Below are 18,439 nucleotides of genomic sequence, written 5' to 3' on the forward strand. Positions count from 1 at the left end.
TTTAATCTTTCTCCTTTTGGTAAGGCCACAGCCAAAACAGGCAATCCCAGAAAAAGAACAGAAACACGGAATAAATGCTCCCTCCCTTCCCCAGTATTTCCGTGTGCGTGCGTGTGTGGGATGCAAATATATGTCGCCGACGATGTGGCCACACTTTATTTCCTTTTCTTTGCCCCTCATTTCCTGCCCCCATTAGTGGCTAATAATTCCATCAACCGGTACTCTTTTTTATCTATACGCAAATGTATATAGACACACGAAGCTAGCACGTACGTATATGTATATGTAGATGTATATGTATATCGAAAATGCCTAAGAATGAAGTGGTAGAAGATGGGTTCGGTTCTCGAGATTATTGAGCGGAAGACCGGAGACCTTTCGTAAGTTTCTTCTGGCTTTTTTTTTATGGATACCCACCACCAGCGTCACGGGAACCCGTGGCACGCTCGTAAATTAATCGCCTCATCTTGTGGCACCGAGTCCTTCGAGCCTATATAAAATGGGTTTAAATTCACGCCGGCGCCTATTTCTTTCCTCGAGTTTAGCATCTCTCGAAACACCAAATCTTGTGCTTTTTTTATCCCCCACAAATGTTTTCGGATTGTGATCGAGTTCTCTTCTTTTCAAGCAATAAGGACAAGTGTGTAAAATTTCATATAGGTAAAAATAGCTTTCTAGTCGAACGGTAATTCATTTGAATTCGCGATAAAAGAATTGCGAGAATTTAATTTGTGCCGCAACGTTTTTTTCCTTGTGGAATCAATAATCCTTTTACGGCGTCACCAAGTTAGAAAAAAAAAAAAAAGAGAGGATGATTAAATGAAAAATTAGACGGGGCTTAGTTTCAGATTACCATGCGACGGACGGTGTGGATCATAGTACTGAGATCTCGTGGAAGTTACCATCTTCTCATGGCACCTATTGTCTTGCGACACGTAGCAGCATTTTTCTTTTTCTTTTTCTTTTTCCGCCCTTTCCTTGAACGGAGCCGAGCCTTTGGAGGCACGGTGGCCGAGAAAATATTAGGTGAGTTGAATATGCCACGTGGGATGGTATAACACTCCATCCAATAAATGCCACGTGGCAAGGTGGGTCCCGCTATAAACTTTTACTCTCTCCCATCTGTCTCTCTCTTCTCCGTTACTTCTCTCCCTGCACATTATCTCCCGGCCGTTAACCTCTCCGTCTCACCCACTTTTCACCATCTTCTTCTTCTTCTGGTACACATACCAGAAGCACACCACCGCCATTATGGACACACAATGCAGAAGTAGAACTTCATTTTTGTTTCTTCTTTTATTTTTGGGGCCATAATCTCTGCATTGTGGCCGCGAGCGACGAGCGGCCATGGCTCCAGATCTGGCCAAACTTCCAGATCGAGCCGTCCCGTCCGGCGTTGCTCGATGCCAACGACGACCATGAACATGGATGAGCGTCGTCCATGGCTGGCCGCGAGCGTCGTCCATGGTGGATGGGAAAGATGGATACCCAAGGAAGTCAATAGCATGCCCGAATGATGCAGACAACGGCCATGGATGAGCGTCGGCGTGCTCGTGAGCGGTCGTCAATGGTTGGCTGGTGACACTGCAATTCAAGCGCGAGCGTCGTCCATGGTCTTGAAACGCAAAAAGAAACGGAAGAAAACAGTGAAAGAAGAAAGAGAGTAACAAGGGAGAGAGAAGATCTGAAAGTGGAGGAACGGGAGACTGCAAAATCTGACCGGTGGGCCCTGTTCGCCACGTGTCATCAGTCGAATGGTGTGTTGCATAGCCTACGTGGAGTGTTTAACTCACCTAATATTTTCTCGTGGCCTCTGTACTACCCGTCTCGGAGGAATCCCACCTGGCAAGGCTTCGGCTGACAACTTTTCAGTCCCGGTAACCCTCGGGGCGGCACGGGGGGAGGGGGGGGGGGCCGCGTGATACTGATACCCCGAAGGCGGTGACCGTTCCTGTCGGTATCCGGTGAAACCCAGACAGGCACCCAACCTGAGGAGCACGTTGCAGGTTGGGTTTCCGGGGGCGCGCTTTTTCTTCTGCTTTTTTTTTCTTTTTCTCTTTTTTCTCCCCCGCTTTTTATTTTTCGATGCGAAAAAGAAATAAATAATAATTAAAGAGAGAGGGGGGTAGAGCAGATTCGCCACCGGTCCGTACGGAAAAAGCCGACGGCCACGTCCCAGATGCGCGTCCGTACCATCGTCTCGGGGGACCGGGGCCAATCGGGTGCCGCCACGCGTCCCGCGCCCCTGAGAGAGATCGGGTACCGTGTCACGTGGGCTTGACATGTGTCATGTGCCGCGCACCAGCGGGGCTTTTCCTTTTCCCTGGTCTCTCTCTTGTCGCATTTAAAAATATTCTCGGTGGACCTTTCGGGGATGTCTATTTTTGTTTAGCATTATTAATTCTTTTCAGTTTTTTATGCAGGAGCATCTTTTATTTTATTTTATTTTTTGGTTTTTAGTAGATGGGATTTTTTTCTCTGAGAGCACTAAACGTGCTGAAAACTCAGGACCACAAGAGGGTACGTCAATCATTTTCCTATTTAATTGTTGAAGCCCAAGATTTTCTGCATCGAGAGTGACTATTTTCCGTCCTTTTTTTTTTGTGGTCTTTTCGTCGAAATTGGTGACTGACTTGACATTATCAATTCGTACATTGAAGATCGTAATTTATCAGTAGGTCATTTTCTATTAATTAATTTTTTTGGTCGAAATTTTCTATTAATTAATTGGCTTTGCCAAGTTCCCTAGACATACAAGTATGTTTTCCAGTGAAATAATTCATCAAGTTAGTCATAATCTTATTAATTCATTTGTTTTTTTTTTTTTGCTGTAGAGATCGCTCCGTCGACCCAATGTGCTTCACTCGAATCTAGCTAGCGAAAGCACACCATTTACCTACTTTTGTATTTCATTTGCTATAAATTAAGAGACTGCTTAGTATTGGTTTTTTTCGACTGTAATAATGGGATAAGAAATATTTTGATGCGATATTTGGAAAGCTCCTCGCAAGTGTGGCATCTTTATAATAATTTTTTGGAAACTAAGTGACCTGGTTCTCAGGCGATATAACTTTAAAATATATTACTAAACACATGAATTATAGTCTTTCATGATGTATTTTATAGCTCAGCAAAGCTACTAAAAAGCAAGGCTATATCAGACGGGCACGAAGTTTACTAGATATTCGAAATGTAGTGAAATCAACAATTTGAACATCATTTGATCCACACATACGTTGTGCACTTCGACTATTTATAGCCTGAATAATAATAATATCTCTTTGCCCTTAAAACAAGAGAGTTGTTAGTACGAGACAAACTTTTTCTATAGGGGCACAAACTTCAACTCATAGCCAAGAAAATTACAATTGACACGATACTCAAATCATAAGTGGATATTTCTTGCGTCGATTTGTTTTTTATGGTTTTTATGCCGGTATGAATAGGTACTTATAAAGTATAATTGGTTACATCGTATCATACGATGTTTGGATTTAACTAAGAGCAAAAGCCACCAAAAATCCTAAATTACGCTCGTTGTGATACATTTACTTTTAAACTTTTGTTTGCAACGCAAAAAATCCCAAATTGCACTAGCGTGATACATCTACCCTCCGTCAAAATTCTATTAATGAAAATCGTTAAAAAATCTGCCTAAATAGACGCCAAAAAGTAAATAGTGTTGACATGGCGCCCGCGTGACTTAAATGAATTAAAAATGAAATTGTTTTGCCTGAAAAATCATATAATGAAACCTTGATAGACAATGAATATGCTACATAGGTACAAATTTGAGGTTTTTTATATCACTAGAAAAAGTTTAAAGCGAATGTGTCACAGTAGGCATAGTTTGGAGTTTTGAATGATTCACAGTAGGCATGATTTAGGATTTTTTGTGATTTTTCCTTTTAACTTAATCAGAAAAGAAACAACTTCTTTAGGAAGGGGAATGTGCGAAAGCGTCCACGATCATCAAAAACTTGATTCACTATAAAGTGATCGGTTGCACGCTTCGTGTCGTAACCCACATTTCTCACTCTCAAATATTCTCAAACTTAATATATTCGTCTGGTCGTCACGTTTCCACTAATCTTAATCTAAGATGTAAATTTCACTCAATTTTATGGTAACAGAAAGCTTCTCTAGATATTCTCTAAATATAAATTGAACTCCCGTCAATTCATTCTCCACTTAGGGTGCATTTTTTTCTTAGATAATGAATGATTTGGAAAATAATTTTCTAAAAATGATTACTTGTATCGCTTACAAAAATGAATGAACAAAGATTATTTTCATCATCCATGAAAATGCTTCTACATATATTGTTGTCGATAATGAAAATATTATTCATTAACAAATTATATCAAGTGATATAGGCGATCGTTTTTAATAAATTTATCTTTCAATTCATTCATTTTTCGCGAAAATAGACGGAGCCTTAATGACTGAATATAACCCTTTTTTTTCTTTCTTTCTTTCAAACTCTCTTCACTTCCACCAATTGGAAGAGTGCGAACCGGGTCAAAGTTACTCGATAGGCCAAGTTCTTTTTATCAAGGACAATTGCCGGCGGGTAAATGCTAAGAGAAAAGGTCATAAAAAATCCTAAACTAAACTATGCTCATTGTGAGATTTTTCCAAACAATTGTCATTAAATAAATATGCCACGGTAGACATAATTTAGGGTTTTTGGTGACTTTTGCCCAAACGCTAACTGCTACTATTTTTAGTCAAAGAAGATTCCTCTACTTATTTGGAACTCAGGCCTTATGCCAAATATGACCAAGGATGCGTCAGGTGCTTTTCGTACCGGAAGGCGGGTGCCTTCATCTTCCATAACGTACTTTTTTCTGCTTAAATAACAACAATCAAAGTCGAGTAGCAATATTGTTTTGGCAAGCTGTTAATTTTGTCGGGAAAATTGCAAGTATCGTCCTACCCTCCTTACATCTCCATACATGCGATTGCAAATATTAAATTTCAAGCATACGATTAATTAAATTGCTTTTGTTTTCCCAAAATATACCGTCCTCCTCATTGGATTTCACTTTTTGGTCATATATTTCTTGTATGCACGAGAGCAAACAGGTCTTTGTAGGTTAGGGAGATGCAAATTGTGGATTTAAGTTGAGGATGGTTTTATATTTATCTCTAATTTTCTTTTTGTGTACAAGACAGAGAAAAAGGAATTATTGCGATATACGGGTAAGTTCTCCGCTCAAAAAATTATTAAAAACCCATATGAAGGTTAAATAACCATTTTGTGCAACATCTTTCCACTCTATTAAACTAAAATCAATATATGTCGAGCACGGATTATTAGACCCAATCTAAGTCAATTTGATCTTTTGGTGTCACGACTTAATGACTTTGTTTTGTCCAGGATCGCTCAAGCTTGTGCGCTGCTAAAAATTCTCGAGATAACAAAAGTCCATAATGCCCATCACCAAGAGATCGTCAAGAGAAAATTCAAGTCCGAACCAGTCAACGCATATAGTTGGACCCACATTCACTTAAAAGCTTAAACCAATGAATTATGGGCCAATTGAAATATATTAGTTATTCCATACCACACCAATTTTTCAATTTGGAACTTTTAAACACAATTCAGACGTACATCTCAATATACCTAACTCAAGCAATGTGGAAATTCTCACATCGTATCACCCTTTAAGGCGTGATTCAACAACTGAGCATGAGTTATAAATGGGTGCGATGCTTGAGTAGGTTATACAATCAATTCGAGATTATCCTTTTCACGTGCAAATCGATAATAGAATCTGACGAACTCGGCTCTGATACCATATAAGAAAATTCAGCCTAAAAACTTAAATTGATAGGTGAAGGGAGATCATGTGTATATAAAGATATACAGCAAATGGCTTTTGAATTGGATTTCAACACCATGTTAGAAGATCTCTCTGTCTCTCGATGGCCCATGCCACACCACTCAAAAAGTGGGAGCCTTGGAAAGCTGAACGTGAGTGGCGTGCCCGAAGTCTTGAGAACAGGCTCAGTTCAAAGTGGCTGCTTTGAATTTGTGGTCCCTCGTGCCTTTTGAGTTGAGCTCTCTGTCCCATTCAATCCCTCTTCCACCCCCTCATCGGTCTCCCGCTCAAAATGAAATTTACTTCCCCTCGCCTAAACTCCAGATAATATATCATACAAATCGACCACAACCCCACGAAATCAACTGTAATTCCCTTTCGCGAGGCTCGTCAAGCTAATCCAACTTTTAGCGTTTTCTCGACACGAGACGGACGTGATTGACAGGACGAGTCTCAACAATGCTTTTGAATTCTCCCCCTGAGCTCGCGGGTAGATTAATTAAAGTTTTTAGCTCCCCGAGATGACGACGAATCTTTATTTGCACAAGCGCCCTGCGCCAGATAGCACAAGTGGTAGCAAATTATAACGAGGGCCGCATGATTTGTATTTTAGTTATATGGGAAATGAACCCTTGAGAGAGGTTGAGAGGTGGCGATCAGGAGCTGAATTAGAATAGAATCATTACTCGCACTCGGGTCGAGCACGCACGCAGCAGACGACCATCGTGTCTGGTGCAGCGTCACTTTTGCTTGTGGTCCAGGCGTAGGAGGAGGTTGGGAGGTCTTTAAGCGTCACTTTTGCTTGTGGTCCAGGGCGTAGGAGGATGGTGGGAGGTCTTTAAACTGGCCATTAAATAGGCCATAAATCAAGTCCCTCCCATGTGTGGCAAGCATATATTCTCTGTTTTGTACTGCTAAATGTAGAGAGAGAGAGAGAGAGAGAGAGAGAGAAGGTGCCCCCCCATCAGGCTATGAGTTGAAGTTTTCGTTGATTCGACGCACGGAAGAAAGACAAAAAATTAATGGCAAGACACAGCCCCGGACGCGGCCACTCATTTTTTAGCGTCGTAACGTCACGGAAACTGGAAAGTTCTTGTCTAAAACTGCGAAGAGGCCAGGGAGCCCCATCAATATTTGCCTCACCGACGCATTAGAGACCCAAAAATCATCTACCAAATGGAGATACACGCCCAAAGGAGTGTCTCGGGTGAATTTGAACGTGTACCACTAAGTCCCGGCATCATCGGCCGGACGGAGAGGAGTCGGTTTTCTTGAGTTCGCTTGCACAATCCAAACGGAAGATATGGTCTTCCTGAGTACTAGATTCATTGGGTTTGGACCCTTGCTGAACTTTACCATGGAAAGCTTCCAATTTCCTACCACCTCACAACTACAGCACGCCCCTTCAAGGTCAAAAGGTTCGACTCCCTATCTGCAATGTGATCCGGCATGTCGGATGATCACAGGAGTAACAACGATCACCAACTGCATTGCTAGAGAAGGACTGGCTTTTATGAGATGATCCTATCTGTACGTGGGTCGTCTTCCCTTTCACTCGAGCCTTTGGTTCGTTGCACCATCCTTCAATGTATCAGGGCTCTTCTTCAATAGCTTCTCATGCATGGGGTCACTTTCCTACAGTCCACTAGTTAGTGGGGCTCTAGCATCAGTTCCAATGGTCTTCTCTTCTAACTTCCTTTCAAGAGCACTTATGAACCAAAGCGGGATTCCCATATATGTTGCTTTGTGTGCAACACTTATTGGAGTTTTTCGAATCGATATACTAGACATATAGGTTCGATCAATTAAACAAGTGATTGTACTGTGCCTGTTTGATTTGTTGGGCTCGAATCACTCATTTGTTTATGGGAAAATTTCACGACAAAAGAAAATGCTTTTTGAGAAATCTTTTTTCAAGAAAATGTTTTCCCCTTTTCTAGTCAAGAACTCATTTTCCTTACTCTAAGCATGTATAGTTTCTTTCACCATAAATGATTTTCCGTTGACCGATCATTTTCAGTTAACCCAATGCTTGAAAGTTTGGAAACCTAAACTGCGGAAAATTCATTTGCTTTGTTCAATCATGGGCACGGTGTAGAGAAGACGATTTTTTCTCACCCGATGCTCGACTCGAGTTGGTTAGGTTAGACAAATGATCGGGTCTGTTCGGAAGTCACCTAGTTACTATGATGATTTTCTCTCTTTTTTTCGTACTTATGCTTGGACATGCTTCTCAAACTCATTATCAGAATTTTCATACCTTGTTGAAAAGGGCTATTTGAAAAAGTTAAGCTAATCATGCATCGCGTAATTTACTCTGGATTCCGTCTATATGTTAAAACACACCTTAGCCATATTCCGCGTCCATGAGCATTTACGTCGACTTTTCCCTTCTACGATCGACGATTCAAATTCTTTCATCTGATGGAATACTTAGGGCGCGAATGAAAACCATTCTCTTCCTCGGCCCAATTTCTGGCCAAAAATAGAAAAATCTATTCATGTTCCCTAGATGAGTTTTTAAGCAAAAAGTAGCATTTGATAACGTCACAAAATTTTTGTTCCCAGAATAGAAATTAGTTTGATAGGTTATTCTTAAATTACTGTTCCTGGTGGATGGTGGTGGGCGGTGGTTGGCGGTGTGGGGGAGAGGGGGCGGCGAGCGATGAGCGTGGGTGATAAAAACAGTTGTTATTTCTGTTTCTGTTCCAAAAATAAAAAATTTAAAAAATAAAATCTACTTATCATTTCTATTCCAAACCTAATTCTAGACTAAAAATTTATCCCGAAAATAAAAAAAAAATGAAGTTGCGTTGTCAAACGGATTTCTGTTCCAAATCTCTTCTCGGGAACAGAAAAATAGAAAAACAGAGAAACATAATGGTTGTCATTCGCGCCCTTAACGTCTTGAATTTACCTTCTCGAGTGGTCGCCATACCAGATTGAGGTTGAATAGAAGATGTTAAAATGAAGTTTTTTTGGGGGGGAAGACTTGTGCGGATAGTATTTGTGTATTTAGGTTACCAAATGAGACATTTGATAAGTTTCTTGGGCCTGTGAATCCTCCATCTCACAAACCCGGCCTAACTGATGATTCTGCCTAGGAAGTTGCCTCTGTTCCCTCGGCCCAAATTCACGGGTACTTTTAACTTTTGGGTTTGTGCTATTTTTTGGCCCGAAAAATCTTTTTATCCCCTTATTAATATAAACTCAACAACAGAGCCTGTCCCTCCGCCTCCATCACCTCAACACCACTGCATAATGAAAACTCAGAATCAATTTTAAATGAATTCTCGGACTATTCTGGTGGCACTCAAAAGCGAAAACCACCATTTAACCCACCTTCGCCCAATATCTAAACGTAGCCCGTCGATCGTCAAATAAATTATCGAAATACTTCAACGGGCATCACCGGCCAATCTAACTAAACGGGCACGCGCGTCACGCATTCGGTCGAGTACATTCCACGCCGAGGCCGAGATGATGCGGATCCTAGCACGGATGGTTTCGTCCACATTTCGAGACTGCCCCTTCGGAAATAATTGTGCAGGCGGTCTACATCGTCCAAGCTTTTCCTGAGACCGCCATTTTGTACGTATCGCTCGTGCGTTCCTGCTTGATGGGTACTTCGCGCAAGAATCATTCTCCCACCGGCGCCACCACGGATGAGACAAAGACCCGCACTTTCCCCTGTATATTTGCTCTTGACCTTACGCGAGCGGATGGATACTTCAGAGTCATCGATCCCGCACGCTTCGGACACGTTTGTGTTTTTTTCTGTAGCTTTGCCTCCCGCGTGCTTCGAGACACACTCGTGTTAAAGTATCTAGAGAAGGGAAAGAACACGGTTTGTGTAATTCCGATAGCCGTTTTGACTCGACCCTGTTTGCTCGTCGAGACATGTTGCCTTTTGCTTAGCGGACAAGGAAAGCATAGGTTCGATTTGATGCGCGTGTGCGAGTGATGCAGCCCACTTTGTAATTTCACTTGAAATTTCATGCAGGGGGGCTCTAGTATCATATGTTTGCGGAGATGAGGAGAGTAAGAGAAGCCTGTAATGCAACGGATCCGGTGCTTCTGCCGGCAGGAGTAAGTCCATTCGGAATTTATTGAAAAATGAGGGTAAATCGTTCCTTCGGAGTTAAGAAAAAGATTGAAATCGAAGAATCGAACTTACAATTATGTGTCATGAAGAAGAAGATCGATATCTCGGAGCAAGCAATGGAAGCTCTTTCAACGATACCGGTTTCGGGTCTAGCTATAAATGACGAGACCGGTTCGTCCGGCCCATATTCACGCATAATATGGAAGATTTAAAACAAGAAAGAAAATGATGGAAGAAAATGCTTCTTGTTTTAGTAAATCATAATTAAATGAGATTTTCCCTTTTTGGAGCACAACATTAATGAGATTTTTTTCAGGCCATAAAATTAAATGGGATTGAAAAGTAGGCTTGTCAAAAGGGTCATGAAACCATTTATCAACCCGTATTTAATGGACTAAATTGTTATATATGTTAGTTATATACAGTAAATGGGTTATAAATAGATTTAAAATGATGAAACCAAAAATAATACAGGTGTTAAATTGATTCACAACTTCTTTAGAAATAACCCGCATATATGACTATCTCTCGCCCTCACTTGCGCTCACTCTCTCTTCGTTTTCACCTCGGTTTGGATATGAATTTCCTAAATTTGATTAAATATGGAAGTGTTTTTGGTAATATTGGTCGGATCATGTTGGGTATGAATCAGGCGCGGGTCACTGGATTTATAACCATACAAAAACGGATCGAAACAAATCACATGTATCGATTTGGGTCGGACCATTTTCATTAAGATCAAAACATGATCCGACCCCTTTTCACGGGTCCAATTGAAAGAGCTCCTTCGTTGTTGCCGGATATCCTCTTCTTTTTGCCCCTTTGTTCCTTCAAGTGACCCCTCTCTCTCTCTCCTTCCTCCCTTCTCCTTCCTTCCCTCCCTCCCCCCTATAAATCCTCCATTTCGCCCGGCTCAACGACCTTTTTTTTTTCTTCCCTCTCGCGCTGGTTCGATCGTTCCGATCCGGTCGTCTTCTCCGCGAAAGAGCCTCCGATTCCTTGACACCGCCATGGCGGCTCCCGCCGCTCCGCCTCCTCCCTCGGCTTCTTCGCCGCCGCCGCCTCCGTCGTCTGCGGCGGACGAGCGACCGGGACAACCGGACGACCAGCCGCCGCCGCCGCAGGAGCAGGAGGAAGAGCAGCAGCACCATCAGGTTCAACCTCCGGATGCGGCGGAGAAAGAATGTGTCCACAGGACGAAGCTCGTCCAGTTCCTCGGCCGCTCCACGCCAATCATCCTCCAGAACGATAATGGCCCTTGCCCTCTCCTCGCCATCTGTAACATCTCCTCCTCTCCCCTCCTCTCTCTCTCTCTCTCTCTCTCTCTCTCTCCTCTCGTCCTCTTTATCTGCGGGTCTCTAGGGTTTCGCCGTTCTCCGGCTTCCAATTGATGTTTCTGTCCTTTATTTGCTCGGTTCGCGATTGGTATTTGCGTTGGGGATGAAATCGAAGCGATTGCCTAGCTTCTGTTTTTAATTGCTGCAATGTCAGCCGTGGCAATCATGGATTATAACTTCGTCTGGTCGAGAAATCGGGTGGTGTAATCGGTACTCGAACAAATACGACGGGTGTTTGGTGTCGGTCACGTTCGGTTCATCGTAATACAAGTTCTCTTAGGTCATGCATCTTTTGGGCGCGTCGGTGATGCGTAAAGAGTTTATTTGTGGGTGACGGTGACTCGGGGAATGTTCTTAAATGGGATCGTATGCAGGTAATATTCTTCTGTTGCGGAACAGCCTGAATTTGAGTCCAGATACAGCTGAGGTTTCTCAAGAAAAATTGCTGTCTTTGGTGGCCGAACGACTAATTGATTCCAACAGCAATATCAATGTAATGGCCTAATCTTGTCCCCTGGAAGTGTGGAGTGTTTCTCTGGTTATGATGGATGTTAATCTTCTATTCTTTTTTTCCCCTCTTTGGAAATGTTGCAGAATAAGGATGCTGGCTATTTTGAAAATCAACAACAGAATATTGCGGACGCTATTGATCTGCTGCCACGTCTTGCGACTGGCATCGATGTAAATATAAAGTTCAGGAGGTTGAATTGGCTTTATGACAAGTATTCAAGTTTTAGCCTGGATCTTTATGCTCTTATAGGTCTTGAATAGAGTATATCTCTTGATTGCAGGATAGATGACTTTGAATTCACCCGAGAATGTGCAATCTTTGATCTGCTGGACATTCCACTCTATCATGGTTGGATTGTCGATCCCCAGGTGCTTTAACATTTCGGTTTATGTGCTTTTATGCCAATGCCTCATCACTTATCTAGGAGTAAATTCTCAAGTAACTCGTGAATGTCTGCTTCATCTGGATGAAAGTGTTTGTCCTCATTCGCTATTTATTATCAAAATTGTTGACAGATACAGTATATATGTGGTTTTCAGTATCGATTGTGGAAACTATCCGTCTTTTGAGGAATTTTATTTGGATTATCAGCAGTTTCTCTCCAGGATGATGTATAACTTCTGCTTATTTGGAAATTTGATTTATTTGAAAGCCAACTTACGTTGCTTGCTGATTGCATGGGGAAACAGCTGTGGTTTGCTCGATGATCAAATGTCTGCCAGGTCTCATTGCATTGCATTTAAATTCTTCTTCGGTAGAAGTATTTTCTATGATCTTGCTCTGTTTAGGTATTTAGTACCTTGCATAGGCAGGCAAACCACTGTGGTTGCTTGATGATCAAATGTGTGCCAGTCTCATTGCATTGCATTTAAATCCTTCTTGGGTAGAAGTATCGTCTACGATCTTGCTCTATTTTGGTACTTAGTGCCTTGCATAGGCAGGCAAAAGAAGTGTACTTTCTTTATTAGATTTATTGATTTTTGTTGATGTTGAAATATAGAGTTCGAGAAAATTCCCACTAGTGTTAGTTGTCTGTAGCTCCCTCCTGTCAAGTTATTCTAACTATGCTTTTGTATCTTTCTTTCTACATCTTTCTTAGGATGATGATACTGCGATCGCGATTGGATCCAAGTCATATAATGCCCTTATGGGTGAGCTTGTTGCACTAGATACAAGAATGATGGATCAAGAACATAAGGAAGACAGCGGAGAAGATTGTGTTGATTTTGCTGCTGCAGCTACTGCAGCCCTTGGTGTGCCTTCTCCATCCCTTTCAAAGGTCAGCTCATTTGATGGTTCTCCGCGTTCAGTGTCTGATACCCAGATATCGAGGAAGGGGGATGTTGAAGAAGAAGCGGAGCTGATGAGAGTTTTAAAGTTGTCAGAGGCTGAAGGAGCTAATTCATCAATTAACTCTCTCATTGCGGGTAATGGCACATGCAATATCTCTAGTAACTTTGACGAAGGTAGTTGTCCCCAGAAGTTTGTACATGCAGATGCGCTTGGTAGATTACAGGATTCAAGTGGAGTTGAAAACATCTCTTGTCAGCCGAAACCACCTCTCATGGTTGCTGATATGACACTGATTGATGAGAACTATCCAGTGATTGCCAGAACTTGTCTGGGGGAAGTAGGTCCTCCATCCTTAAAGACAGATGTAGCAGACCACATTCATCAGTCTAAACATGCAGAAACTGGGGTGGCTGCCATTCAGGATGACTTGATTGACCTGAGAGATGTCGACACTTCGGTCCAGGTTGAAAAAGCTTCTGTATTGTCTCCTATTAAACTGGATGGCACTATGGACGAGAGTTCGAGTTTATCTTTGCTAGTAAATGAAAAGGTGGAGATACTGGCTTCTCCAGTTTATACTGTTGAAGCAGCAGATCGTCAGACTGGATGTGACGCAGCGAAATTTTTGAGAGTCTCTGTGCCAAATGTCGATTCAGATTCCTCTGGTGGCAAATTGCAGCATGCAGATATTGCTGAACCTTTTACACCCAGCATAGATGGTAGTGAACCCATATATGAGGGAGAGGAATGCATTTTGGATTCTGGCACAGCAGCCTGTGAAGATAGAGAACCCATATATGAAGGCGAGGTGGTTCTTGCTAAACAAGCTGACAAAGCAATTGTAGATGCCTATGATGTCAGTAGTAAGGATGAAATGACCCCACAACAGGGTAAGAAGTTTTGTAATCAACTGGACGTTCAGTTTACTATCAACTTGTCTTGATGCTATATCTCTTTCTGTCAAATTTGCTTTTAGGGGAATTAGTGAGGAATTTCTTGAAGAGCAGCGCCAGTCAGTTGACCATCTATGGGTATGTTTATGAATTTGCTATCCTCCATCATGTTTCTATCAGTTATAGAAAGTTGTCCAACATTTTGGAATATGAAGGCACTCCATAATAATACTTTATGAACAATGCAGCCTTTTTTGTCTACAAGATGGTCTTAAAGAGCGAGAGCTTTGTGTGTTCTTTCGTAACAATCATTTCAGTACCATGTTTAAGGTCAGTCATGGGCTTCGTTTTGTATCTCTTGTATGTTTTCATTGTTACTGTGAACTGTTGGACATGGCAGCTTTTTGTGCCAGATGAGAGAAATAATCTCTTTTTAATAAATTTTCATGTCATTTGCAGTATGAAGGTCAACTATATCTATTAGCTACAGACCAAGGTTACATAAATCAGCCTGATTTGGTGTGGGAGAAATTAAATGAGGTAAGTAGCCTGTTTTCATTGTCATCGATGAGGAGAACTTTCGTCAGTCTGTTCAGATTTCATCCTTTTCCCTGCTTGAAACTGAACCTGCTTTATCGGGTTTGTGGTTTTTCCAATGAGTGTCAGTATTTGAATTTTTTAAGTGAATCCAAGGCTAGCTAAGGCCATTTAATCTGGTCATAGGAAAAGGTAAGGCCATTTAATCAGTGCATCACCTATTCTTATGGTGGTAACTGCCAAATTTGGTTGTAAACTCAATGATTTTGAAACAGGAGTGAAATTTGTTTCAAACAGGATTAGTTTTCTAGTTCTTCTTTTTGTCTGTAAGCTCACTTGGTTAAGAGAAATGGACTTATTTCAAGTTATGGGATTTTCTTCCTTTTTATGCACAACTGTGCATGTCGAATGGGGAAAAGATATGTTATGAACAAGAAACGTGGATTGATTAATGAGAATTACAGTCTTAAATTATGCAACAGCTACTTAACATGATGGAATTTTTTTGTAATTTCTCTCCCTGCCCAAACCTTTATTTTTGCCTTACAAGTATTACATTTCTTACTTGATTTGGCTCAACCATGGACATGTTCTGATATTCTCATATCCAGATCCAAACTGAATGAGAGTACTATCCAAGTTTTTAGGAAAGTGAATAGAGTACCTTTTCGAGTTTACCAAATTATCCCACTTATGGGTTGTGGGATGGACTTCTCCTTGGAACTCTAATTTCCACTTTGTGAAGCTTGAAGTATTTCCCCCTACTCTCGCAACAATTTATACTTGACCTCACATGCCTTCTTTGTTGTTGCGTTATACAGCATTTTGTTACTGTTAGTCTTTCCTGCAAATAGTTACTTTTAGATGATTTTTCAATCATACTGTATTTTATATATTTTTTAGACTGAGCTGATTATGTTGCTTTTTCCTATGTGGATGGTTTGCATTGATGTTTCTTTTAAGCACTTGCACTGCGTTTTCAGGTCAATGGGGACACCTTGTTCATGACCAGCAATTTTAAGGAATTTAAGATGGAAAGTCATACAAATGATACATGGGATGAGCATAATGCCATGGCCAGCACAGCTGTATGTATCTATTTTTATCTTATGTGCTCTGAATTTTGCCATAACCTTTAACCAATATTACCCTCCTGTGCTGCAGGACTATCTTGCCAGCATCGACAGTGCAAAACATGCAGGCTTGGATATGAAGTAAAATATCCTAACTTAATGGATTCTTATCGTTTAAATAGTTCGGATGGATTGGAGTAGGTCGATTAATGTTAACAGTCTTAGTGGATTTTGCCAAGTGACATCAGTAGTCTTATTGGCACCACACCGTGTGAAGGAATCGTTTATTCTTCGGAAAAGCATTCTCATGCTCTCTGCATAATGCAACACTGTGTTGATAATTGGCTAGGATTTTTTAACTATTTGGAGTTCGAAGATATGTCTCTTCAGTTTGAGTGTTTCTCGTCCATTAAAGCCTCTTTCTCTTTGTGCCACATAAATTAGATACATTTTGACTACTTGAGCCTTTTGCTAAGAGTGCAAACACTTCTATGTTGTAGTTCCGACCTTCAATTGGCAATAGCTCTGCAGCAACAAGAGTTTGAGCAACAACAACCACAACCACAACGCAATAATGTGCAACAACAGTCAATTGGTGCTTCAAGGCTGATCACTGGTCCCCAGGTTTGCTGAAAATCTTGTTGCCATGTCTTATTTGAGTAATCTTGTTAGCTGCTTTTAATATAAAGTTCTAATTGGAGATATACTTACTTTTTCGTGTCATTGACCATAACATAATGCCCTGTTGGCAGTTCCCTGCTTTAAGCAGTGTCTTTACTTGAGGTCATTAGTTTACCGGGTCATCCTGCACAGTTGCTTGCAAAAGTCTCACAAGCCAGGTTTTCTGTGTGCCACCTTAAAGAACTCCATTCTTGTTGTTCTCCAAATATGTAATGCATGCAGATAATAAAAGGAAGCACACATTTGTCGAATCATAGAAGTTAGATGTAGAACATGGAACTTCGCTTGTCATCTTCAAGATCAACTTTACTCTAGCCTGATGGCTTTGAGAACTCACCGGGGACCGACTTAGCTTTAGAGTAGCGGCGGCTCTTGCCCTTGCTCATTTTGTCAAAACTCTGGAATATGTTAAGTTTTTTAAACTATTACTAAATTACTTTTGGCCTAAAAACAACTCGTGCCCCCATTAAATTTCTCAGATATATATAGCTATGTGAAAAGTAAATTTTTTTCGTTTTAATTTGCCCCCACAGATTGGCTAAAAAACAATTCAAGAATTTTGAAAATGTAGTAGTTATAGACAATCAAACTCATATTACTTTAAGTGTACTAGCAATAAATTCCTAAATGATCAAATGTTGTCCCCACTAAGAGAAACTTTTAGATCCATCCCTGTTGCTCACTCTTAAAACCCAAGTCTGGGTTAGAAAGTTGGCAGGGGAGCTTGTCATGTTCAAGAATTCGTTGAATTTAAGGATGAGCTCAAACTTCTTATGTTTTGGATGGTTCTTCCATATTAGCTAAATATGACAGAGCAACTTATTTTCGGAGGTGTTGGGTTGGGAGTGACGGTGAGGGTGGAGTGGGCTGCTTGTTTAATCTAGTTCCTAGTTCTCATTTAGGTCAATTCTTTAAGGTATCTCATGGAGTAGCTCTCTGCCTTGACCTCCTACTAATATGTGATAATATTTTGCTTTCAGGATGACTTCTTGAAGATGATAGAAGTTAAAATATTGGTTGTGATACAGCCGAGAAACAAACTTGCAAAATACATGTGTAGTTGTTTTGAGGAATTTTTAGTCTTTGTTTGTAGTTTGCAGCTGCATGTAAATAAAGGATAATGACTTGTAATCTAAGTAGCACCGACACCGACATGAGACACAACACGACATGCCGACATGTCATTTCTCAAAAAATAGAGAACTCCGACACGTAGGGACACGTATATTAAATGTATATTTTTATATAAACATGATAAATTATCATTTTTATGATTATTTCAATCTAATTAATATAATCAAATCCACAAAGAAATAAATAATTAAAAAAAGAGTGTCGGACGAGTGTTGGCGTCCGACATGGACACGGAGGCCTCCAGAGAGTGTCCGCTCTTCCTAGCTTTTAATGCAATCTAGTAGTGTTCATTTAAGACTTTTCCCTTGGGTGTGTAACTTATACCAGCCATTAATGGTGCTCTACAGGTGGGAAGATATGGAGGGAGAAATCCATCATCTTCGAATAGGGCTGATGCAAAATCAAAGGATAGATGTATCATTATGTGAACAGCGTGCATTGTAGGTGAGTTCATGTTGTAAATGGTTTGCCTTGTTCCAATTGTATGTGACGATATTAATCAACCTTTCTGGAAATATATGTGGATTTTCACTCAATCTTTGATTTTGTACTGTAAATAGATTTCTAGGACTTGCATATTCTTTTAGCAGCCCAGAAGCTTTGATTTTGTCATTTCATTTGTAATGAAGCATCACATGGAAATGAATAAGTGGATCATCGCATAGAAAGGGAATACGTGAATAATACGGGATTTAAGGAGATTTTGATGGAGCTGTGGGACTCAAGGTTGATAGTTTGGGAATGCATGTTATATAGAGGTGAGAAGTTTGGAACGGTACTGCCATCTATACTGCAGTTGGAAGTGGGTTTTCTTTCTCCTGATGATCTGTTTCAATGCCGGCCTTGTTTTGTCATATTGATGTCGACAAGGATTGTGAGCTTCAAATTCCTTACATGCGTGTTGCAGTGTTGAAATTTGGATCTCTCTGCCAGTTTGACATCAGATGAATGGGGTGTGATGCTTTCTTTGTCGTTTCATGTAATAAAGAAATATACAGTGTAAAAGGGCCAAGTTCATTTTAGTTGAGGAAGCTGCGTGACTGTGTC

At 40.9% G+C, this 18,439-nt stretch overlaps 1 protein-coding gene across 1 annotated transcript; it reads left to right on the forward strand.

Moving 5' to 3' along the window:
* The first annotated feature begins 10,780 nt into the window (after positions 1–10,780).
* Positions 10,781–18,439, forward strand: LOC115693322 (uncharacterized). Its single transcript, XM_056318371.1, has 13 exons — positions 10,781–11,211; positions 11,645–11,763; positions 11,865–11,971; positions 12,062–12,149; positions 12,881–13,964; positions 14,051–14,105; positions 14,216–14,297; positions 14,427–14,507; positions 15,488–15,592; positions 15,669–15,718; positions 16,078–16,201; positions 17,740–17,836; positions 18,022–18,439. Exons 1-12 carry the CDS (start codon positions 10,944–10,946, stop codon positions 17,818–17,820), a joined length of 2,244 nt encoding a protein of 747 aa, XP_056174346.1. The 5' UTR covers positions 10,781–10,943; the 3' UTR covers positions 17,821–17,836; positions 18,022–18,439.

The sequence above is a fragment of the Syzygium oleosum genome, unplaced genomic scaffold, assembly GCF_021117445.2.
Source record: "Syzygium oleosum isolate NSW1041296 unplaced genomic scaffold, Sole_v2.1 Sole_v2.15, whole genome shotgun sequence".
NCBI lineage: Eukaryota > Viridiplantae > Streptophyta > Magnoliopsida > Myrtales > Myrtaceae > Syzygium > Syzygium oleosum.